The sequence below is a fragment of the Schistocerca gregaria genome, chromosome 2 (genome assembly GCF_023897955.1).
Source record: "Schistocerca gregaria isolate iqSchGreg1 chromosome 2, iqSchGreg1.2, whole genome shotgun sequence".
Classification (NCBI taxonomy): Eukaryota; Metazoa; Arthropoda; class Insecta; order Orthoptera; family Acrididae; genus Schistocerca; species Schistocerca gregaria.
In genome coordinates, this window is record NC_064921.1 from 242869945 (window position 1) to 242896451 (window position 26507).

General features: G+C 40.8%; 1 protein-coding gene across 2 annotated transcripts in view; it reads left to right on the top strand.

Moving 5' to 3' along the window:
• LOC126336770 (NFX1-type zinc finger-containing protein 1-like) overlaps positions 1-26507 on the top strand; it is a 448808-nt gene that overhangs the window by 298380 nt on the left and 123921 nt on the right. For both annotated transcript variants that reach the window (XM_050000781.1, XM_050000782.1), the window contains 2 exons: positions 3323-3580; positions 17693-17921. In XM_050000781.1, the coding sequence (XP_049856738.1) occupies positions 3323-3580; positions 17693-17921 (487 nt within the window). The remainder of the gene's footprint in view (positions 1-3322; positions 3581-17692; positions 17922-26507) is intronic.

The following is a 26507-nucleotide window of genomic DNA, read 5'->3' on the forward strand; positions in this document are numbered from 1 at the left end:
CGACAACATTAATGAAGCCATACTGTGAACGTGGACATACTCTTTTTGTTGACAATTGGTATACAAGTCCTTTGTTGACAATTGTATGACTTGTTCCTCTGTTGTAAAACCACAGAATAGCAGCCTGCGGTACTGTATGTAACAGGAAGCGCAATTTGCTGAAGATATAGAAGAAATTTAAACGAGGAAAAGTCGAATTTATATCAACTGACACAATGCTTGCCATCAAGTGGTGGAACAAGAGTGAAATGTTGATGTTGACTACCTGTAGCACCACAGAAATGTGTTACACAGAAAAGAAAACAGGATGACTGGTGTGAAAGTAATGAGGCCTCAACTTGTTGTTGACTAGAGTGCAAGTATGGACGCAGAAGACCACTCTGACATCCTTTTAAGCGCAGTTGGAATTTGCATAAATGTGTTAAAATTATACAAAAAGGTTTTTTTTGATGTTGTGGACCATTGTGTTTCGAATGCTCGCACCCTTCATAGATCAGTTACAGGAAGAAAAATACCATTAGCAGATTTCCATTTATGTCTGGTACAAAACTTGTGGAAAATTTGGTACTGAACAAATAATATATAAGAAAAGAAGATGATCTGATCATGAGAACCATTTGTTCTTTACTGGAAGGCACTTTCCAAATGTCATTCCAAGTGATCAGTCCAAGAAATGCAGACTATGGCATAGATGTACAGTCTGCTCAAAACAGAATGTGTGCCAAGAAACAAAATATGCAGTATACGCTAGTGTGTTGTAGCATACCTCACACAGAACTTTAGCCAAGTTGGTACATCTGGAATATGAAATTCATCCCTTACATCTGAAAAAATTATTTAAAAATTTAAAAAATAAAAATGTACAAAAATAACTTCACCATTGCCGGTTCAAAGCTCGTATGAGAAAGAAGAATGGGAAATATAACAGTGCATATAAATAAATAAAAATAAATAAAAACAAATAATTATCTGAGCTTAAAGAGCCTGTACAAGTGAGTTACTGTGCTGACAAGCACCTTATGTATGAACATGTGAAACATCCAGTCTGTGCCGACAAACGCAGACTGCATACTTCAAGTCCAGTACCATAATGAACAAAATGAAAAAAAGAATTATTTGTTTCAATTGTGAAAATCCCATAGAAAAAACCTCTTTCAGTATTTCTAGAACTTTCCAATTTTACAGGTAACTTTTTCAAACTTTTCATTCAAACAAATCTTGCCTTAATAATTACGAATGCAAAAAAAAAGAAGAAAGGAAGGAAGAATCATCCAAATTGGGTAAGCCATTTTTGAAATGTAGTGAGACAAATATAAAATGAAGGTTAATTTCATTAGACAATGGTCAGTTGAGTTTTCTGATGCACAAAAAGTCATTAGGAATTAAAGGTGGTGTTTAATTAGGTAGTGTATAAACTTTAGTATTTCCCTATCGAATTCTGAAACAAAATTTATACGTCATCATTTATTTCTATTTTATAATTACAATTGTGTCCCATATAAAAATAACTTAAAAACGTTGACTATTTGATTTTGAAGTTTCCCTGGGGATAATTTATTGGGTTAATGAGCTCAAAATATAGTGATTAGCTTCAAAAGTGTGTCCCAGCATCAAAAAACTTCCCTCAATAGTTGTTTGCGGGTGAATTATTGCGCTAACAGATGAACGTTACTGATCGTTATGGATTCTCCAGTATTTACATCATAATTTACATACAAAAAGCTGATAATTAACTATCTTAAGTATCAATATGTCAAATAAAGCTCTGATGTATGCAGAGACCTTATGATGTTTCGCAAGAACTAATTACAACAAAGAAATCCTTTGGTGAGGATTTACATGTTAGCAGCATAAACAGTTTCAGTGTACATTGTGTCTGTCAAGCATCTCCAGATTCAAAGCTATGGAATAAGCATCCAGATACACTGTGCTTATTTGTAATGTCGGTGATTACACTGAGACTGCCAGTGAGTTGTGACCGCCCTGGTGCCATATACCCAGCATAGGACGAGGTCGGCCAAGTGAAGAGCTCAGGCACAGACAGCAGTCCGTAGAGATGGCTATTAGTGCAGGTAAATGAATTAGGTGACCTCAAGGGTATGCTTGACATGGCCAGCCAGATGTGCAGCTGCAGCAGCCAAAGGGTTAAATATTGGGGAAAGTATGGTTCTGTGGCTCAGCCAGTTAGATACATGAACTTCAGCAAATTGGAGAACACATGTTGTTCTAGTTCATTGGTGTACACTAGATTTTGAAAATCTTCATTCAAATTAGCCGAGAACTTTACATCATTGTGGTCATTGTGAAGGTGATCTCATCACGTGCTGAGTCAGATATGTCACTTCTCAACATATTTCTAGAAAACTGACTTCGTGTAACTGTTGTTAGTCTCATCTGCTTGTTATGTCACAGAAGAACTGGCAGTGTCAGCCGACTAATCAACTGACAGCTTTCACTCTCTCAAATTCTTAATATACTAACAGATTCAAGGCTTTGCAACTGTCAGTGCGCTTCATCAGTTAACAGAACAACTAACTGCCAGCCCTTCCTCAACTCTTTCTTATATCTAACAGATTTAAGGCTTTAGAATGTTACTGTAGGACATGGCCCATCTCCTACCAAAAGTCTTACTATTATCTGAGGACCTTAACTCATTAAAAGTACTAGGACATTTTATTGGGGAATAATCAAATATGATAATCGTATGCTCACTTAAAAGGTCAGGAAACTGTGGTCCGATAAGTGAGCAAATGTGCTAACCATCATTCATATTTTCTCAATTTCTGTTGAGTGATCATTTCATTAGGGGCATTTTATTGTGCGAAACAATTCACAGCAATAGCTGCTACAATATAAATATCCTAGAAATGGAGACAATTAGTTGCCTGTTACGACTGTCAGCCCTCTTAGCCATATTTCAATCGTTTCAGTTTTAGGTTGTGATTTGATACTTGAAAATAACTTTATTTTCATTCTAATTTCTGTAATGGGTATTACTCAGTCAGTTACAACAAATGACCTGGATACGGCACACTTACTAGTTAATGAACTTACTAGTTAATGAAGTCCCGTTGATTCAGTTTTGCTTTCTCAGAACTGAATGCTTGCATTGTAGATAAATACTAATGCTGTATCCATCGGGACACTTCACAAGTAACTGTGCTGTAATAATGAAATTATCATAGTGATTTCCAAGACCATTTTTTAATATGTAGTTAGGTTTCTAGAAATCACTATATTAAAATATGACAGTTTTATTTTTTCTACATTTATGAAACCTCTTTAGTTTTTGGTCATGTTCATTAGTTAATTTCCTTTACAGTACAAATGCTATAAACAGTGTGAAAAAAGTAATTCTGGTTGCAAAAGGAATCACAAGTGCAACAAAAGATGTTATGAGGACTGTGGAGAGTGTGCTGTAGAAATCCAAGTGCAGCTGAGCTGTGGACACACCCATAAGATACGTTGTAGTACTGATCCATCTGAAGTGAAATGTGACAAAGACTGCAAACGCACAATGGCATGTGGACACGTGTGTCATCGTCGGTGTTTCCAGCCGTGTGAAGGCTGCAAAGTTAAGGTGAGAGTCTATGTATAGTCCAATAGGTGGCTGAATTACATTTTATAGTGAAATAACATTTTTATTGCTATTTGAATTTCCTGATACTTTGTAGAGCACTATATAACAGAATGATATAAACCATTCTTAAAAAACGTAAATATACATATTCATCTTGAGGTTAAAGCTCACTTCTGTTCTGTTTGCTTTCAAGTAAATCTCTTTTGGAATGGGATTATGTCTTGAACAAACACAGTTTTTTTTCCTTTTCACCCATACCTGTTTTGATAAATTTTACCATCAACAATGGGTTTGTTTTATTTACTATCAAGTAATAGTCAAATTTGGTTTTATGGCTATTATATTCACAATATTTTAACAAATTGTGTACCATAATAACACTTACTGTTCATGTAGTTATACGTCATCTGCACTACATATAATATTTTGGTACAGTTAAGTCATCTGCAGCTGACAGAATTTTGCTGCAGCATATTACTTACAGGAACATACATGTTATCCCCAAAAGGAAGAAACTGGTTTTTGGCCTGTTTACAAATGCTTGGTGTGATTTTGCTAGAGTTAATTACTTCTTAATGTTTGTTTGCTAGGTTATTATAACAGTTTTTGAAAACGTTTTTGCTTAGTAGTTGTCAGGACAGTCTAGAACAAAAACTGAATCTAATCTACGAGGGTTGTACCAAAAGTAAGGTTCCCATTTTTTTTTAAATTAATTTATACTTCATTGAAAAGCTTACACTTATGTCTGTTTTTCAACACAGTTTCCATTTTTTATGACTTACTTTTGAAGACAGTGCTCCAGCTTTTGTAATCCTAAGTTGAACAAGTCTCCTGCCAATCTATTGAGGAAGTGTGTGACTTCTGCTCAGACTTCATCATCATTCTTGAAGTGTTTGCGATCTAAGTGTTCCTTTAGCTAGAGGAAGAGGAGAGAATCACTGGGGGCTAAGTCCGGGCTGTACTGGGGATAGGGCATACCAGTGCACTTAAATTTCTGCAAAAGCTCCTGTGATTGACAAGTGACATGGGGTTGAGTGTTGTCGTGAAGAAGCACTACTCCCTCTGTCAGTCGTCCTCTCTGGCGATTGTGGATTGCTCGCTGGAGTTTGATCAGTGTTTCACAATATCTCTCTGAATTTATTGTCATCCCAGGTTGAAATCAATGAGAAGTACGCCCTTCTGATCCCAAAACACAGTCGCCCTAACCTTTCCTCCCAAGTGCGTTTCTTTGAACATCTTTGGTGGTGGTGAACCAGAGTGACACCACTGACGAGATTGTTGTTTTGTTTTGGGGGTGTAATGAAACACCCACATTTCATCTTCCATGATGATTGAGTCCAATAACTTCACCTTGTTGCCTCCCCCCTCACATTGTTGAAGAAACTTGCGAGCACAGTCAAGGCATTGCTCCTTGTGTCCATCAGTCAGCATCCGGGGGACTCAGCAAGCACACATCTTGCAATAACCCAATGTTTTCAATTAAAGTTCTTTCAATTGTGCTGTGGGAAGCTTCAAGTTCACCCCCAGTGACCCTCCGATCTTCGAGCAATTCACTGCTTATCTTCTGGACAGTCGCATCCGAAACCGGCAGTCTTCCACTCCCTTTTTTATCGTGAACATCCATGCGACCCTCAGAAAAAAAGCCCTACACCATTTGCAGATGTGCTGAACAGACATGCACTCTTCACCATAGATTTCAGACGGTTGCTGATGAATCTCCATAGCGGTAACTTCCTTGCATGGAGAAACTGGATTACTGCTCAAATCTCACTCCTGGTGTGAGCGGTGATCAATACTTCCATCTCCAGCTGCTGTCAAGCCAACTCTGAGCGACGTAGTGAATCACAGATGGGCGGGCTCAAGAGTGGGTTGAGCACTGCGCACGGCACTGTTGTCAGATTTAGCCTAGCATTTCCGTCTAGGCTGTAGCTCATTGAGAACCTTACTTTTGGTACAACCCTCGTAATATAATCTTTTCTTTTCAGAACTTTATAAGCAGAACATACCAGTGAGTCCAGTCATAAATGTTTAAACTGCAACTGCTTATCAAGTAGCTAGAGATGTATACAGGAACATATGCTTTCATAGGCATCAGAAGCTTAGACAATACTGAATAGCTGGTGCAAAAGATGAAATAGATAAATGTACCGAGACCTCAGGGCCTCAGCATTCATTTGCTGAGTATGGGCTTGACCACTCCAGGGTTTCTGGGGACTTATCACCACCAGTCCTCCATCACTGGAAGCTCTGGGCATGCTCCAGTGACCACTGTGCAGCATGATGGTGGAACGTTGCGTGATGGTAGAACATTATGTGTCATAGGGAACAGGGGTCTTGGCTTGACCGCCTGGATTGCAAGGATGATATATATAAAAAGTCAGTCTCAAGGCCTTAATGAGATCCCTGGCAGTTTAGGTTGAACAGTCATTGGTGGGCAACCTCTGGAGAACCTGCCACACCCCAGTTGTATAAGGCTTATCAGGCTTGCAGGGCTCTGTGTGAGTGGAGCATTATTTCCCCAGCTGCTCATGGGGATCTAGATGGAACCCTCAAAATCTTCTTCCCATCCTAGCGGGAGGGGTGTATCACCCAGAAGCACTCACACCCATTCATCCAAAGGAATGGGAGGTTAGCCCTCATGATACTAAGAATCAGTTAGACTTTAGTAAGAGTTGCTCATGGGGTCAGAAATCACAATATGTTTCTGGTGATGGAGGAAGGAGACAACGTTTGAAAAACTGCCCTCTTCTATATCCATAAGGGTTTGGAAGGACTTGCTGGCACTTTAAAATTTATAAAACGACAGTGTGATTGCTGCTTGTTGGCCAAAACTAACAGGGCAAAGCATGTGGAACTTCTAAAGAAATCACACAAACTAGGTGAATATGATATTGTTGTTGAGATGCGCAACTCCCTCATCTAAAGCACGGATGTGGTAATGTGGCGTGGTATCATGGATTTGGACATAGCAGAGCTGAAACAAGAATAGGCATCCCAGGGGGTAGTCGATGTAGAGCAACAAATATGAAGGAATAATGAATAAACTGAAAAGACTGCCACTTTCATTGTCACATTCAGTTGTCCAACATTGCCCGCACATATTTTGGCAGGGTTCCTTCGACTTACAGTTAGGTCTTCAATACCACACTCTATGGGATGCTCCTCCCCCCATGAACCATGGACCTTGCCGTTGGTGGGGAGGCTTGCGTGCCTCAGCGATACAGATGGCCGTACCGTAGGTGCAACCACAACGGAGGGGTATCTGTTGAGAGGCCAGACAAACGTGTGGTTCCTGAAGAGGGGCAGCAGCCTTTTCAGTAGTTGCAGGGGCAACAGTCTGGATGATTGACTGATCTGGCCTTGCAACATTAACCAAAACGGCCTTGCTGTGCTGGTACTGCGAACGGCTGAAAGCAAGGGGAAACTACAGCCGTAATTTTTCCCGAGGACATGCAGCTTTACTGTATGATTAAATGATGATGGCATCCTCTTGGGTAAAATATTCCGGAGGTAAAATAGTCCCCCATTCGGATCTCCGGGCGGGGACTACTCAGGAGGATGTCGTTATCAGGAGAAAGATAACTGGCGTTCTACGGATCGGAGCGTGGAATGTCAGATCCCTCAATCGGGCAGGTAGGTTAGAAAATTTAAAAAGGGAAATGGATAGGTTAAAGTTAGATATAGTGGGAATTAGTGAAGTTCGGTGGCAGGAGGAACAAGACTTCTGGTCAGGTGACTACAGGGTTATAAACACAAAATCAAATAGGGGTAATGCAGGAGTAGGTTTAATAATGAATAGGAAAATAGGAATGCGGGTAAGCTACTACAAACAGCATAGTGAACGCATTATTGTGGCCAAGATAGATACGAAGCCCACACCTACTACAGTAGTACAAGTTTATATGCCAACTAGCTCTGCAGATGATGAAGAAATTGAAGAAATGTACGATGAAATAAAAGAAATTATTCAGATAGTGAAGGGAGACGAAAATTTAATAGTAATGGGTGACTGGAATTCGAGTGTAGGAAAAGGGAGAGAAGGAAACATAGTAGGTGAATATGGATTGGGGCTAAGAAATGAAAGAGGAAGCCGCCTAGTAGAATTTTGCACAGAGCATAACTTAATCATAGCTAACACTTGGTTTAAGAATCATGAAAGAAGGTTGTATACGTGGAAGAACCCTGGAGATACTAAAAGGTATCAGATAGATTATATAATGGTAAGACAGAGATTTAGGAACCAGGTTTTAAGTTGTAAGACATTTCCAGGGGCAGATGTGGACTCTGACCACAATCTATTGGTTATGACCTGTAGATTAAAACTGAAGAAACTGCAAAAATGTGGGAAATTAAGGAGATGGGACCTGGATAAACTGAAAGAACCAGAGGTTGTACAGAGTTTCAGAGAGAGCATAAGGGAACAATTGACAGGAATAGGGGAAAGAAATACAGTAGAAGAAGAATGGGTAGCTCTGAGGGATGTAGTAGTGAAGGCAGCAGAGGATAAAGTAGGTACAAAGACGAGAGCTGCTAGAAATCCTTGGGTAACAGAAGAAATATTGAATTTAATTGATGAAAGGAGAAAATATAAAAATGCAGTAAATGAAGCAGGCAAAAAGGAATACAAACGTCTCAAAAATGAGATCGACAGGAAGTACAAAATGGCTAAACAGGGATGGTTAGAGGACAAATGTAAGGATGTAGAAGCTTATCTCACTAGGGGTAAGATAGATACTGCCTACAGGAAAATTAAAGAGACCTTTGGAGAGAAGAGAACCACGTGTATGAATATCAAGAGCTCAGATGGCAGCCCAGTTCTAAGCAAAGAAGGGAAGGCAGAAAGGTGGAAGGAGTATATAGAAGGTTTATACAAGGGCGATGTACTTGCGGACAATATTATGGAAATAGAAGAGGATGTAGATGAAGACGAAATGGGAGATACGATACTGCGTGAAGAGTTTGACAGAGCACTGAAAGACCTGAGTCGAAACAAGGCCCCCGGAGTAGACAACATTCCATTAGAACTACTGACGGCCTTGGGAGAGCCAGTCATGACAAAACTCTACCAGCTGGTGAGCAAGATGTATGAGACAGGCGAAATACCCTCAGACTTCAAGAAGAATATAATAATTCCAATCCCAAAGAAAGCAGGTGTTGACAGATGTGAAAATTACCGAACTATCAGTTTAATAAGCCACGGCTGCAAAATACTAACGCGAATTCTTTACAGACGAATGGAAAAACTGGTAGATGCAGACCTCGGGGAGGATCAGTTTGGATTCCGTCGAAATGTTGGAACACGTGAGGCAATACTGACGTTACGACTTATCTTAGAAGAAAGATTAAGAAAAGGCAAACCTACGTTTCTAGCATTTGTAGACTTAGAGAAAGCTTTTGACAATGTTGACTGGAAAACTCTTTTTCAAATTCTAAAGGTGGCAGGGGTAAAATACAGGGAGCGAAAGGCTATTTATAATTTGTACAGAAACCAGATGGCAGTAATAAGAGTCGAGGGGCATGAAAGATAAGCAGTGGTTGGGAAAGGAGTGAGACAGGGTTGTAGCCTCTCCCCGATGTTGTTCAATCTGTATATTGAGCAAGCAGTAAAGGAAACAAAAGAAAAATTTGGAGTAGGTATTAAAATTCATGGAGACGAAGTAAAAACTTTGAGGTTCGCCGATGACATTGTAATTCTGTCAGAGACAGCAAAGGACTTGGAAGAGCAGTTGAACGGAATGGACAGTGTCTTGAAAGGAGGATATAAGATGAACATTAACAAAAGCAAAACGAGGATAATGGAATGTAGTCAAATTAAATCGGGTGATGCTGAGGGAATTAGATTAGGAAATGAGACACTTAAAGTAGTAAAGGAGTTTTGCTATTTAGGAAGTAAAATAACTGATGATGGTCGAAGTAGAGAGGATATAAAATGTAGACTGGCAATGGCAAGGAAAGCGTTTCTGAAGAAGAGAAATTTGTTAACATCGAATATAGATTTATGTATCAGGAAGTCGTTTCTGAAAGTATTTGTTTGGAGTGTAGCCATGTATGGAAGTGAAACATGGACGATAACTAGTTTGGACAAGAAGAGAATAGAAGCTTTCGAAATGTGGTGCTACAGAAGAATACTGAAGATAAGGTGGATAGATCACGTAACTAATGAGGAGGTATTGAATAGGATTGGGGAGAAGAGAAGTTTGTGGCACAACTTGACTAGAAGAAGGGATCGGTTCGTAGGACATGTTTTGAGGCATCAAGGGATCACAAATTTAGCATTGGAGGGCAGCGTGGAGGGTAAAAATCGTAGAGGGAGACCGAGAGATGAGTACACAAAGCAGATTCAGAAGGATGTAGGTTGCAGTAGGTACTGGGAGATGAAGCAGCTTGCACAGGATAGAGTAGCATGGAGAGCTGCATCAAACCAGTCTCAGGACTGAAGACAACAACAACAACAACAATGGGATGCTATAAATGCCAGCATTTTGGCCATACAACCAGGAGTTGTGAAGATGAAGTGACCTGTGGGAAGTGTGAAAAAGCAGCCCATGATGCTGGGACTGACTGCCTGCCTCCAGTGAGCTGCATCCAGTGAGCACCATCTTGTTATGGTCTTTCCGGTCTCATCTGATTTTTAGGACTCAAGTTGGTGACACGCTATCTGATCATTATGAGCAAAAGAATGGTGGTCCCTCAAGACAGTGTTGTAAGTGTTACTCTCTTTGCCATAGCCATAAACAATATCACATCTATGATAAGTAGTCCGGTACAGTGCTCATTATTTGTGGACGATTGTGCTGTTTTCTGCTCCTCCACCAGTGTTGCAACAGTAAGGTGTCAGATACAGCTTAAAATGTGCAAAGATGGGCTATTAGTTTACTGCAGATAAGTGGGAGTGTTCCTTTTAATCATTCTCATTGTATTTTTAATTTACTTGAGTTGCATGTGAGGGGCACCATGCTACTTGTTAGAGACTCAACGAGGTTTCTGGGACTCACTGTTGATTCCAAATTGTCGTGGTTGCCACATCTGACCAACCTCAAATCCATATCTCTCAAAGCACTAAGCATCATAAGGTGCCTTAGCCACAGGTCTTGGAGAGCAGGCAGGGTGCGTCTTCTCCATTTTTATAGAATTTTGGTGCGTTCACAGCTGGACTACAGGTGCATAGTGTATGCATTGGTGAGGCCTTCTTATTTGAAGATAATTGATGTTGTCCACCATGAGGGGACTTGGCTAGCCATGGGGGCTTATGTGACCAGTCCCATACCAAGCCTCTGTGCTGAGGCTCGGGAACTGCCACTTACCATCTGGTGACAGCTCCTCCTGGTGCATCAGGCAATAAGTTCCTCACAGCTCCAACTTCACCTGCACATCATACTATTGCTCAGGAACATCTTTTCTCCAATTGTCTACGAGTCACAGTGCTGTTTGGGATATGTGTGCAGCACATGCTGGAATAATTCGGTGTGGAGCTAGTTTGACCCGAAATCCAGAATTTTAACCATCTGTCGCCCTGGTTACTGAAGAGGAGAAACATATGCAGATTTACCAAAATCCTTATTAGCCAATTCCGAAATATGGTAAGTGCGAAAGGCAATAATGTCTCTGTCAACAAAACTTTCAAGTCCAGCAACACTTGGTACTCCAGTACCTCCTCGAACAATGGCAACAGTAAACCATCCGTTACCATGACCAAACGTATCGTTTATATCTAAACTAAAATTAAGTCTACAACCGACGAAAACAGCAGGACCATCCAGCAAAGCTTGTGCAGCGACAGGGAATACGATTCTTCTTGTCTCCAGCTGTTGTAGCCAATTCGATGTTCTCGATGGTCTTGTAGACTGTTTGTTTAGAGCGACGACGATATCTTCTGTAAGGCATCTTGGCAGCGTTCAATGCAGTTGCCTGTGCAGCAGCAGCAGCGCGACATAGCCGCTACGCGGCACTCGCTCGCTTATATACATGTCCGAACACGCGTGACCTTGATTCGGACTTAGCCTTACAGAAGATATCGTCCTCGCTCTAAACAAACAGTCTACAAGACCATCGAGAACATCGAATTTGCTACAACAGCTGGAGACAAGAAGAATCGTAGTCCAGTTAAGTCTGTCGCTGCACAAGCTCTGCTGGATGGTCACGCGTGTTCGGAGATGTATATAAGCGAGCGAGTGCCGCGTAGCGGCTATGTCGCGCTGCTGCTGCTGCACAGGCAACTGCATTGAACACTGCCAAGATGCCTTACAGAAGATATCGTCGTCGTTCTAAACAAACAGTCTACAAGACAATCGAGAACATCGAATTTGCTACAACAGCTGGAGACAAGAAGAATCGTATTCCAGTTAAGTCTGTCGCTGCACAAGCTCTGCTGGATGGTCCTGCTGTTTTCGTCGGTTGTAGACTTAATTTTAGTTTAGATATAAACGATACGTTTGGTCATGGTAACGGATGGTTTACTGTTGCCATTGTTCGAGGAGGTACTGGAGTACCAAGTGTTGCTGGACTTGAAAGTTTTGTTGACAGAGACATTATTGCCTTTCGCACTTACCATATTTCGGAATTGGCTTATGTGACCAGTCCCATACCAAGCCTCTGTGCTGAGGCTCGGGAACTGCCACTTACCATCTGGTGGCAGCTCCTCCTGGTGCATCAGGCAATAAGTTCCTCACAGCTCCAACTTCACCTGCACATCATACTATTGCTCAGGAACATCTTTTCTCCAATTGTCTACGAGTCACAATGCTGTTTGGGATATGTGTGCAGCACATGCTGGAATAATTCGGTGTGGAGCTAGTTTGACCCGAAATCCAGAATTTTAACCATCTGTCACCCTGGTTACTGAAGAAGCCCAGAGTAATTTTAAACTTCATGCAGTATAGGAGATATTTCACTCTTGCTTCCATTTTTAATGCAATATTTTCTGACATTTTATCTGAACACCAGAGCTACATAACTGTTTTTACGGATGGGTCAAAACGGGGGAACTGTGTTGCTTGCTCTGTTATTTTTCCTGATCATGTTCTCTACATCCGACTGCCTCAAGACTTTGCTGTCTTTTATGCTGTATTATATGCGATCCCATGGACTTGAGCAGAGGGGATGTTCTTCCAGTACTAAATTTCTTGTCTGTTCTGACACTCTGAGTGCCCTTCACTCTCTGAAATGTTAGTACCCAGCAGATAATGTAGTCCAGACTATCTAGGCTGCCCTTTACGAACTATGACTGGGGAAGGTGGTGTCTTTCTGCTGGTTACCAGGGCACATGGGAATTGTGGGGAACAAAAGGGAGGATCTAGCAGCCAAGGAGGTGTGTTGTGATCCTCAGGTATTTCAGTGTGCCATCCCCTTGCGTGCTACAACCTCACTGTTGGGCTCCAGAGTCTTCCATCGGTGGGGATGAGTGGCTGGAAGTGATAGACTATAAGCTCTGTCTAGTAAAGTCCACAACGTGGCTGTGGTGTACTTACATCCAGCCACATAGACGGGCTGAGGTTCTTCTAACTCTTCTTCGTGTAGGCCACAGCCCTAAGACGCATGGCTTCGTGCTCCAGCGAGAGGACCATCCAATGTGTGGTGCTTGTATTTCCTCTTGCCCACTTCATATGTCACATTTTTATATTTTGTTCTGCCATGAATTAAAATCAATATCTCTGTAAACTGTTCATGTTATATCCTCCTTTCAAGACACTGTCCATTCCATTCAACTGCTCTTCCAGGTCGTTGGCTGTATCTGCCAGAATTAACAATGTCATCAGCAAACCTCAAAGTTTTTATTTCTTCTCCAATACAGCATACCTTTTGTCTACAAATAAAATATTTCTGTGTTATTTAATTATCATAAACATTGTAATAAAATGAGTTGTAGGTATATTGCTCACATGTAAATGACAAAAGTAAAAAAATTTCATGCCTCTAAATATTAACGGGGAATTTTTTAATTTAATTCAGCCTGATTTTGTACCTTCATACAGACTTTGTTATTTTGCTTATTTGTTCCTCTTCTGCCTTCACTATTTCATCTCTCAAAACTATGTATTCATCTTCTGTTGTTTTCGTTAACCCTGCTTCAATCAACCATTGCGTGATGCTAATTTTGAAATTCACAATGAATCTGGCTCTTTAATTTATCCAGTACCCAACTCTGTAATTTTCTAACTGTTTACAAGTCCTTCAGTTTTAGTCTCCAGTTTCAGTTTGCAATTTAAATCTGATCTTTCAATCTCTTTCTTGCCATTGTTTGAACTATCTGATGCCTTTGTTTAAACTATCTGGTGTCTTTGTTTAACCTATGTGATACTTTAAAATGTCCTCAGATCTCTTCCACAAAGCAGCCTTCTTTCATGAATCTGAAATTAAGTGTGTTATGTTATCATAACATCGTAAGTCACTTGCTACCAATGATTAAAAGTTGGTCTGTGCAAAATCCTATCAAATGCCTTCCACTTCACACTTGACCCAGCCAGGGCTCTATTATTTTCCACATTTGCCTTTTCCTGCCGTTGAATTCCGATTTCCTATAAAAATTAAATATTTGACTCCCTTTTCTTTGAAAAATACCAGTGTAATCAAGTGGGTATTTAACTACCCACAGGTGATAAACAGCAGCCATTTAGCTTAACTGGGAAGGCAGCAATTTTTTTCAAAGTAGCAGCTTTTCCTTTTATTAATTGGATTAAATTTAGCTGTCATAAGCATGAATAGCATTAAGCAGTACTGTGTTAGTTTGTTGTTAGTAAACTATAAAGTTTCTTTGATTTCATTGCATTTACTTGACATTTTTTTACTTCTCTGAAGGTTCTCGTACTTGATAGGATCTGTTGAAATACAGTAAACAAATTAGTGAAATAATAACGTTTGACGAAACTTGTCAGATACATCTAGTCACAAAGACATTTAAGATAACAATTGCTATAAGGAATGTTTGACACAATAGTACTTTTATATTTCTGGACGATATTAATTATTTCCAAAATAGATTGAAATGATGACTGGTTAGTGAATATATGAGAAGCTGGTGCTGCATGTAATTTTTAAATGTGCAAGTCTGGTCCAGATGGTGTTAATATCCAAATGAAATAGTGTTAGGAATTATAGTTTATGGAAGGAATGTTATATTACATTGTAATATCACAGTAATATTGGATGAGTGCTGTTCCATGAAGCAAACCAGGAAAATATGATTGCTACTCTAGTGGGGCCACCTGACATTACCATGGAAAGCAAGTAGTTAGTGCAACATTTCTATTGACCACTGTGGCGCCTAATCAGATAGTGCTGTCCTCAGGCATTCTCTCTTATGGGATCACACCAGACTCCGCCACATGAACTGGTGCATGGCATGTCGGATCCTGTCTTCTCTGTGTGTTGAGAGCAATACAACGAATTTCTTCTTTTCTGCTTCTTTTTCTTCATTTTTTCTTACTTTCCTTCTTCTTTTCTGCTTCTTTTTCTTCATTTTTTTTTCCTTTCTTTCCTCAAGCAGTATTAATGGCATTGGATTATACTTGGAAAAATGTGTGATGAACACAGTGCTGTCTTGTAAATTATTTATTCACAACCGGTTTTGGTCATAGAACATTGTCACGGTGTTGTACATATGAATGAAACGAAAAGAAAACTGTGAACATCGAAACAAAATCCAGTTTTCAAAGAAGCACTCAGTCGAAAACATCAAATACAAAAACCTTTTTTTACAGTGACAACATCACAGGATATTCATGCCTTTAGATATGAATGAACAACATTCATGAGTCAAAAACATAAGAAATATTTAACATAGATATTCAGTGCTGTAGTTTACTCAATCAACAACAAGTGAAATACTGGCAGTCCAGCTTACGAATGTGACCCAAGAGGTCACAAGGCTAAGCCAAAGATCGTACAGCCAAAGACAATACATGAACAAAGTAAGCTACAACATAATTTCGTTATTTAAGAAGTGTAAATCAGTGAAAAATAAGCTATGAAAAGTAAATGAATAAAGTCTTTATATTAGTCCTCATTTGTGCCTAGACTACATACAATGTATCTTAGTCAAGTGTAACATAAAAACATATACTATAGCTAATCAACAGCTAGATAACAGAACCACCAAACAAGTAAATATAAATATGAAGTCATATATCCATCAAATTGATCATCAACCTACCACAGGAATAGGCTGGGTGTGGTTGAACTTGAGCACTGAGTAATAGCCATAATAGTAAAAATTGTTGTTGTTACACACACATATTATAATCAATTCTAAGAAAAACAGTGGTCATTTAAGCCATCGTAGTTAAAGGGTAATAAACCGAGCTCCCTTCAGAATGAAATATTCACTCTGCAGTGGAGTGTGCACTGATATGAAACTTCCTGGCCGAGACTCAAACTTGCAACCTTTGCCTTTTCCAGGCATGTGGTCTACCAACTGAGTACCCAGCCATGACTCACGACCTGTCCTCACAGCTTTACTTCTGCCAGTACCATGTCTCCTGCTTTCCAAACTTCGCTGAAGTTCTCATGTGAAACTTGCAAAACTAGCACCTCTGAAAGAAAGGATATTGTGGAGACATGGCTTAGCCAAAACCTAGGGGATATTTTCAGAATGAAATCTTCACTCTGCAGCAGAGTGTGCGCTGATGTGAAACTCCTGGCATATTAAAACTGTGTGTTGGATCAAGACTCGAACTAGTGACCTTTGCCTTTCATGGGCTAGTGCTCCACCAACTGAGGTACTCAGGCACAACTCAAGACCCATTCTCACAGCCTTATTTATGCCAGCACCTCATCCCCTCTCTTCCAAGCTTCATAGAAGTTTAACTGCAAAATTTGCAAGACTAGAGCTTATGAAGGAAAGGATATTGTGAAGACGTGGCTTAGTTACAGCCTGGAGGATATTTCAAGAATGAAATTTTCACTCTACTGGGGAGAGTGAACTTATATGAAACTTTCTGACAGATTAAAAGTGTGAGCAGGACCAAGACTCGAACTTGTAAAATTTGTCTTTCATGGGCAAGTACTCTGCCGACTGAGCTGCTCCGGAAACATCCCCCAGAGTGTTTCCACAGTATCCTATCTTCCAGGAGTGCTTGTCTTGCTACGCTGCATTTGGATCATTAACATCAATTGGTGTGTGCGTAAAGTGTGAGGTGTGTGTGTGTGTGTGTGTGTGTGTGTGTGTGTGTGTGTGTGTGTGTGTGTGTGTGTGTGTGAGCACACGTGCGCATTAATTTGCATGTATAAAAATTCCTTGTGTTTATAATAGCTTATTTTTCACTGTTTTATACTTCTTCCCTTGTAACATTATGTGGTAGCTTCCTTTGGACTTATATTGTCTTTAGATGTATGAATTTTGGCTTGCATTGTGACTTGGATCGCACTTGTGTGCTTGAGTGCTAGAATTTCACTTGTTGATTGAGCCAATGTGTTGGTACTGAACACCTACGTTAAATTTTTTTATTGTTTTGACTCTGCAATGTCATTCATCCATATATAAAGGCATGAATGTCCTGTGATGTGGACACCGTAAAATAATGATAATAGTAAGAACCAGAAGTTTTTGATTGAGTTTTTCTTTGGATACTGGACATTGTTTCGATGTTCATGGCTTCCTTTTTGTTTCATTAATATGTAAAGCAATCTGAAGATGGTCTATGACTGAAAATGGCTGTGAATAAATAATTTACAAGGCAGCACTATGTTCATCATGCATTTTTCCAAGCAGCGTAGTGCTTAGGGGGTTATCTTGGTGGACTCTATTTGTTTATACAGAACGCTGATATGGCTTGAACTGGACTGTACTTGGGAAAATGGACTTGAGATAACTTGCACTGTTCCTAGTGGCATCTTGTACATAGACCTCCTTTTGTAAATGACTCCATTGTTTGTGTGTATTGATTACTTATTCCAAAACTTGTATTTATTATCATCATGTACAATCATGTTAAGTGTTGAATTGCATAATCATGCAATCACTGTACTCAGTTGCCAATATCTTGCAGTAGATAATTTATATAACAAACTGGTTAACTTTATTGTGTATTTAATTGGATAATTTTTAATTTATCCAGTGTCTTAAGAACTGTAACTATCATTTGATGTGGTGACTATAAGCCTTGTCTCTGCTAACAGGTGCAGAAAGTTATTCCAGACTGTGGGCACAAAATATACATACCTTGTTCTGAACAGCCCACACGCCATATGTGTAGGAAGACGTGTAAAAGGCTTCTTGAATGTGGGCATCGTTGTAGAAGCTTGTGCTGCCATCCTTGCACTTCACGGTGTGAAGAACTCATTCCGAGTCCTATAACTCCTGCATGTGGACATGCTGTTGAAATTCCATGTTACCTGAAAAGATCAGGTTTGATAAATATTTCAATAAGATGTAAATTTGTCTGTACCATTATTAACAACTGTTTAACAAAAAGATGGTAGAATTGCTTGGTATTAATGGGCTAGTAATTATTTCAAAATCTAAAAATATTTCACAAGTTTACTAGATTGAAATTAAGTATTGTTAAAAAGGAAATAAGCATTTAGTCAGTGGTCAGTAGTTCTGGGAATGGTGAGGGATGCATTGTTTTTCTCACTTACACGTAATAGTTGAGCATCTTTTTTTTTTAATTTCCAGTGGAGTTTCTGTTTCTGATGCTATAGTGAACTGCATTTCTGAAGCTTTACTGATCCATTTTATACCTTGACTTGATCCATGTTCCTGACAGTCTTCTTTCATGGTGAAATCCGGGGCACGCATTGAAGAATTGCAAAAAATGCCCGTAAACTACTTCCGTTGCTGCCGTTTTGAAAAGTGGAAAAGGAGAGACTGCAGGTATTTCAGGCATGATGCTCCAGAAGGGCACTGAAAATTGAAGGGGTGATAAAGTAAGTAATGCATGGAAAGTGACAGAGAAAACTTAACAGCAAATCTTGCAGCCAAAGAGAGACTATGTGTGAAGCCTACAATTATTTGCATAGTCAGAGCCTGGGAAAAGATGTATCAGAAATTCTTAGGAAATTGTGGTTATACTCAATCTCAGTAAACAGAACCAAAGTTTCCATTTAGGTTCTGATAGATCAGTCCGCTTGTAAATCCGAGGACAACAAGCAGAAAGCATGGGTATTTAATTATGAATTTGAAAATGTATTCTTATAATATATACATGTACTGCCATACTTACTTTTGACCATCTCACACACTCCGAAACAAGAGGTGTTTGAAATGTGTCCTCTCAGTAGTGAAAACAATTAAGACTACTCAGATCGAATAAGGCAGCAAGCCCTGATCATATTCTTGTCAGCTTTTGCAGTGAATACACTACAGGAATTAAGCGTATTTCCCAGCTCATTTATATTAAGAATCACTCATGCAGCAATAATCCCATAAGGCAGGAAAAATAATGGATGCTTAAAATTACAGACACAAATTGATATGGCCCATCCGTTGTAGCATTCTAGAGCATATATTTATTAATTTTGACCATTACCATCATCCTGCATTAAAATATGATTTTCTCAGAGAATCAGGAAAATGCACTTGGTTGAAACATGGGAAGCTTATTTCACTTATGGTGTCTTGCAACTCGTGGACAGTGGTAAAATTACGAAAGAAGAATAGCAAAGCATTTGAGATGTGATGTTAAAGAATGATGTTGAAAATTGTATGGCCTGGCACATAACTGATAGGATACACTTGAAGACATCAGAGATTGTTGCAATTGTATTAGAGGCAGATAAAGAAGGCGTGTCCGCAGCTCGTGGTCGTACGGTAGCGTTCTCGCTTCCCGCGCCCGGGTTCCTGGGTTCGATTCCCGCAGGGGTCAGGGATTTTCTCTGCCTCGTGATGACTGGGTGTTGTGTGCTGTCCTTAGGTTAGTTAGGTTTAAGTAGTTCTAAGTTCTAGGGGACTGATGACCATAGATGTTAAATCCCATTGTGCTCAGAGCCATTTGAACTATTTAAAGAAACCAAAATGGTAAATGGTAAAAATAGTAGAGGAAGACAGATAGTGTGATATGCTCAACAAAAAAACGTATTTAAATCTGCAAGCTTTCTGAGCTAGTTGCTCCTTCTGGCAAATAGGCTGAAGGAAAAGGAAGAGAGGTGAAGGAAAAGGACTAGTGAGGCTTAGGAAATGGGGAGAGTTTGGAAACGTCACTCAGAACCATGGTAGATCTCCCCTGACCTGGGGTTCTGTTGACTTCCCCGAACTCTCCCTAGTTCCTAAACCTCGCCAGTACTTTTCTTTCACCCCTCTTTCTTTCCCTTCAACCCTTGTCACAGAAGAAGGAACCATTGGATCTAACAGCTTGCAGATTTAAATACCGTCATATCTGTATTCTGCTGCCGCTTGGTGAGTAGATTTTTTTTGTCTATCCAATTACTTTTTATATGTAAGCTAGAACAACAGTGACCATGTGTTTGTGAGTTGTTAATGTATGAATGTGTCTGTGTGTTTTCCTACATCTGAGGAAGTACTTTGTCTGCTAATGTAGTCAACTTTTAAATGTCTGTGTGCTACTCCCAACATAGAAGAGGCTTGAGTGACAATCTATCCTATTTCATTGTTATTCCATACAAGAAAAACAGCTACATTGAAAAAATTCAATGATCCTTCTTGTATACTACTCAGTTGCTGTATTTTTCTTATTCTTCAAACAAAGCATTTACCATATTTATTCCACTATAATGTGACCCTCTTTCCTTGATAAGACTCGCTGAGAAATTTGCATTTTTAATGTTTTTGACGTGAACTATTTTGAGATTTGCCCAAAAAAGTTAATACTATCTACAGCAAACAATCACAATGTTTGCTCAGATTATGTGATGCTGATATGAATGTGGTTTATCATCAGATGCCTCATGAAGTTGGTGCACTAGTTTTGTTCTTTGTCGCAATGTAATCCCCAGGTACCTCATCGTCATCTACTGTAGCGTACTAATTCAGCGAAGTGATGTTTTGTGATTTGCCAAACATGCAGTGAATTTTCATTAGTTGGTTTAGTGAGTTTATATATGCATATTGTGTGGAGATTTGTTTTTGTCTGCACATTTAATTGGAAGAGGATGGATGCAGCATTTTTGTAATGTGGGGCAACACTGGCAGTTCAATCACACTTTGTGGCAACTGCTAGTTTGTCAGTTACTCCATGCAGTTGTGCCCCTGTCTCAGAGACACACTGTGCCGCATGGAATAGTGCACAATTGTGTGCAACAAATCAGAGTGGGGCCAGGAAGAGGAAGGGGCAGAAGGATGGGGCATCAGCACAGCCCTGTGGAGTGTGCAGGCCTAGGTGACCAGACAAAGCTGCAGGTGCAGCGTTAGGAAGCTGTGGGGGAGGGGGGGGGGGGAGGGGGGGGGAAGGAGCAGTGAAGGTGAAAAGGTCAGTTGGTGCATTTGCAGAGAAAGGCATACAATGAGGGCGAGGGGAAGTGAATTGGGAGGAGTTAATAAGTCAGAGGGGGCAAAAGCTGTTGAGTGGAAGGTGTGGGGAACTAGGTTACTGTAGGTTGAGGCCAGGAAAATTTCAGAAGTGGCGAATGTGTTGTCATCGGGATTTATTGGTGCACTCTAATTGTGTGCCACTCTCTGCCAATGCATCCACCAATCTTTTCCTCTTCTCTGCTCCCCATTTCCCCCTCCCTCCACCTCCACCACAGCCTGCTGATGCTGTGTCTGCCACCATTGTCCTGCCACCTAGCCACTGCACACTCTGTCAAGCTGCACTAATCCTTTCCCATATCTTGCTGTCCCTCCCTCCTTCCCTGCCCCACTCCAGATTGCTTCTTCTACTCAACACATTTGAACTGCATTTTGGCCAGAGATGGTGGTCACTTGTGTGTGCGTGAGGTGTGCTTGCTTGTGTGAATGTGTGTGGGGTGTTTTTTTCCCTTCTGAAGAAGGCTTTGACTGAAAGTTCAATGTCCAGCAGTCTTTACACTCACCATTGATAAAATGGTCCACACTATGAAGCAGTCATCAAATGGATTTCACGTTTAAACCCAAATTTCATGATCGCTTGTGGAGGGCATTTTCAAGGCAGGCTCATAGCTTCTTTGAGCATCTGATTGAAATGCTGGCTCACTGATGACTGCATAAAAATTCTGTTTAGGCATGCTCCCATGTAGTGTTGTGATCTCTCATCTTTTGAATATCTGAACGCAGTTGGCCATTGTTGATTGCTGTCATCTGCTGTTGGAGGATTTGTACACATATTCTTCAGCACTGGAATCCAAATGTCATTGGAGGAAATAACTAGTGTAGAAGTAGGTACTCATTGTGTGGACACCGCTATAGCTGAAGAAATCTGTTTAGAAACTGTAAGAATACTGTCTCGTGCGAAGCCTTCAAAACGTTATATAACTGTGGGTGAGAGGAATGCCATACAATGCCTGAGTGAGGATGACCACTGACAAGGCAAATGTGACAGTTGTTTTGAATTTGAAATACTATCATATTAAGATTAAGAACTGTGTAGAACTGCAGACATGTAGGAAACTGAATAAAGACCTTACTGACAAAGTTCTTAGAACTGTTATGAAGTTGATAAAAAAAGTCCTCCATCGAACAGTGTGTTCATAAAAGTGTTCAATTCCATTGTGCGACCACCAAGACTTTATAGATTAGACCAAAAATGCATAAAGAACATGTTATTCTAAGGTCTGTAATGACTGCCCTAGTGTGGCCATCTATTTGACTGCCGAGTTCTTGACAACATTGTTATGGGTGTATGTGGAGTGATCGGATTCAAATTCAATTACAGGCATTAGAAACTGCCAAAAAAAAAAGGTGACTCTTTGTTCCACTATATGAATGATATACACTCCTGGAAATTGAAATAAGAACACCGTGAATTCATTGTCCCAGGAAGAGGAAACTTGATTGACACATTCCTGGGGTCAGATACATCACATGATCACACTGACAGAACCACAGGCACATAGACACAGGCAACAGAGCATGCACAATGTCGGCACTAGTAGTGTATATCCACCTTTTGCAGCAGTGCAGGCTGCTATTCTCCCATGGAGACATTCGTAGAGATGCTGGATGTAGTCCTGTGGAACGCCTTGCCAAGCCATTTCCACCTGGCGCCTCAGTTGGACCAGCGTTCGTGCTGGACGTGCAGACCGCGTGAGACGACGCTTCATCCAGTCTCAAACATGCTCAATGGGGGACAGATCCGGAGATCTTGCTGGCCAGGGTAGTTGACTTACACCTTCTAGAGCACGTTGGGTGGCACGGGATACATGCGGACGTGCATTGTCCTGTTGGAACAGCAAGTTCCCTTGCCGGTCTAGGAATGGTAGAACGATGGGTTCGATGACGGTTTGGATGTACCGTGCACTATTCAGTGTCCCCTCGACGATCACCAGAGGTGTACGGCCAGTGTAGGAGATCGCTCCCCACACCATGATGCCGGGTGTTGGCCCTGTGTGCCTCAGTCGTATGCAGTCCTGATTGTGGCGCTCACCTGCTCGGCGCCAAACACGCATACGACCATCATTGGCACCAAGGCGGAAGCGACTCTCATCGCTGAAGACGACACGTCTCCATTCGTCCCTCCATTCACACCTGTCGCGACACCACTGGAGGCGGGTTGCACAATGTTGGGGCGTGAGCGGAAGACGGCCTAACGGTGTGCGGGACCGTAGCCCAGCTTCATGGAGACGGTTGCGAATGGTCCTTGCCGATACCCCAGGACCAACAGTGTCCCTAATTTGCTGGGAAGTGGCGGTGCGGTCCCCTATGGCACTGCGTAGGATCCTACGGTCTTGGCGTGCATCCGTGCGTCGCTGCGGTCCGGTCCCAGGTCGACGGGCACGTGCACCTTCCACCGACCACTGGTGACAACATCAATGTACTGTGGAGACCTCACGCCCCACATGTTGAGCAATTCGGCGGTACATCCACCTGGCCTCCCGCATGCCCACTATACGCCCTCGCTCAAAGTCCGTCAGCTGCACATACGGTTCACGTCCACGCTGTCGCGGCATGCTACCAGTGTTAAAGACTGCGATGGAGCTCTGTATGCCACGGCAAACTGGCTGACACTGACGGCGGCGGTGCACAAATGCTGCGCAGCTAGCGCCATTCGACGGCCAACACCGCGGTTCCTGGTGTGTCCGCTGTGCCGTGCGTGTGATCATTGCTTGTGCAGCCCTCTCGCAGTGTCCGGAGCAAGTATGGTGGGTCTGACACACCAGTGTCAATGTGTTCTTTTTTCCATTTCCAGGAGTGTATTTGTATTTGTTTTGTGGAGGCTTGGCAGAGAGGAACTAGGTCAATTTCACAAGCTTCTCAGTGGGATTAATCCAAAGATTCAGTTTACCTTGGTGGAGGAGGAGGAGGCAACTGGAAGATTAAATATTCTTGATGTGCTACTTTTCAAGAAAGAAGGTGATTGCTTAGGCCACACAGTTTGCAGAAAACCCACACTCACAGACCATCACCTACACTGCTGTGCAAAAAATGTAGTGATACACTGTGAAATCAAAAGTTTTCCTGTCCTTCATTAATGACATTACTGACTCCACAGGAAAAATCTTGAAAAAGTGGAATGATGTGGTAATTTACAAACCCACCCAGAAGATGCACAACTACCTGCAATTAGCCAAGGATGCTTACAAATTGTTTTCGTAGGTGCTACAAAAAGTATGGCCAAAAAACTACTAGAGGAGCAGAAAGTCAATTGTAGAAGGGGGGGGATTGACAGATCATCTGTTGCAGGACATGATTTGCAGCCAGGAAGCCATCACATTCATTTTGACAGGACTCATTTACTGGCAACAACCACAAGCAGATACCATGAAAGGCTATACAGAGACACCAGGGAGATTGTAAAACATCCCAGCAATTTCAATGGAAAGGAGGAGGGCTTGTAATTGAATGCCATTTGGATCTCAGTACTGAAGACGATGTGAACCAGTCTTCCACCACAGGGTGACAGCACCAGACGATTTCAGTCAACAATGGCCAACTGTGCTCGGGTATTCAAAACATATTATATCACACCATTGCAGGGAACATGTCTAAACAAAATTTTATGCAGTCAGTAGTGAGCAATGTTGGTGACTGGACACTCCATGAAGCTTTTAAATGTGAAATCCATTTGATGATGGCATAATAGGCCAGAACATTTTATTAATCTCAACATTTCTGGCCATGAAAGTTAACATATTGCAGTCTTCTCACTGCGCCCGTGTGCAATTTAATACGTCATTTTACTGTGAGTAGCAGTGTATCCAAACAACCTGTGTTGCTTGACATACTATCCAAATTAATGTATCGGGCAGTTATTGTATGGGATATTTTAACATATTATGAGCTGGAAAAATGTATACACGTCTGAGAAGAAATGGTTTGGTAATTAGGTACCTTATTGGAAATAGATAAGTATGGTTCTATTTCCAGCACAGGCAAATTGGCTAGGAGACAAAGTCCATGAAGAAAAGAAACAGGATACTGAGAGGGAATATAAAGTTTAAGAGAGGTGGATGGTGGCTACATGGACTAGAGAAGTGATTTATAGATTGGAAATCTTAATAAAAATTTGCTGCTTAAATAATTAAAAGGAAAATTTTGAAAGTAGGACTGGAAAGTACTCATATTATGGGTGAACTTTAACTGCCGCTGATATAAACAGACCTTCAATATTGAATACATATATTCAGTATGTAACATTCATAAATTTATGTGCATCCTTTTCTGTTACTGCTACTGTGCATGGAGATTGGTATGACAATACTGGTTTCGGATCGCCCATCGTCTGCTCAAACGATTTCTTCTTGTTAGCTTCAGTCCTCTTGATGCAAGATTCTTGGCATGTCACGGGATAGTAAGCAGAAAATGACTGTGTGAATAAACTTTGCTTTCCTGATAACACTTTTACTATACAGTTGGAATACACGTTTTAACAATAATAAATCGGCGGAACTCGCAATATGTCCACCCACTACCACATATAGACCCAGACAGATGAAACTAGAGAAATTTTTAAAAAATGAAGAGCATCTTTTTCCTTGTTTTGTTTGTGAGCTATAGTATCGCTGGTACAAAATAAAAAGAAAAGAACAAGAAAAAAATAGTACTAATAATATGGTTATTCACAGTTGCCCCCTACTGTGCACTGACGTCATACGGAGGTGCGCAGTGGACTTATTTCTCTTTTTATGGGTTGACAACCCTGGCCGGTATAGGCATAGCCTTTATTTTTCAGCCATTGGAGTTATCTTCTTTGCTTATCAATTTATTTAGGCATGTCAGCTCTTTTAACACATACATACATAAGTTCTCCTTCCTTAACGGCATGCTAGCTGTAATCGCATAGTCCTATTATTGTCAGTCAGTATCTGCCCAGTGTTGAGCTTCCGAAGCATGCGCACGCAGCTTGATAGCCATTACCGGGCTAGTTTTCAGGTGTTTAACACAAAGTCAGAGTGCCCATGTCGTGTGTTCATATAGTCTTCACTGCACAAACTCATGAATCTCATGTTTAGCAGCTTGATATCCTTTGTGAAATCTTCAATGTGGTGACAACTGGTTTCCATATCAGCGGTCCGAGGAAAGTATTTCACCTCGTCACTCGCACTTATTCAGGGGGATCACTAGACGTATTTCCGACATCCACTGACAAGGTAAGTTTCTTGCCACTTCTAAGACATTGTTGAGCACAGAAAATTCATGTTTTTACAACATTGTCGAGCATATAAAATTCATGTTTTTACGATGTTGTTGAGTGCAGAAACCTCGTGTTACATGAAGTACACACACACACAAACACTTTGCAGGGAGGTTTTGTATATTTTTGCACCTTGTTTTTGAGCACCTTCCAGACCATTGCATTACACAAAATTTCTGTAGTGTCCTTTCCACGTACTATACACATGACGAAAGAAATAATAAAACTACAACCAACAAAACAAACTCATCCTATTCATTTGCTGACAT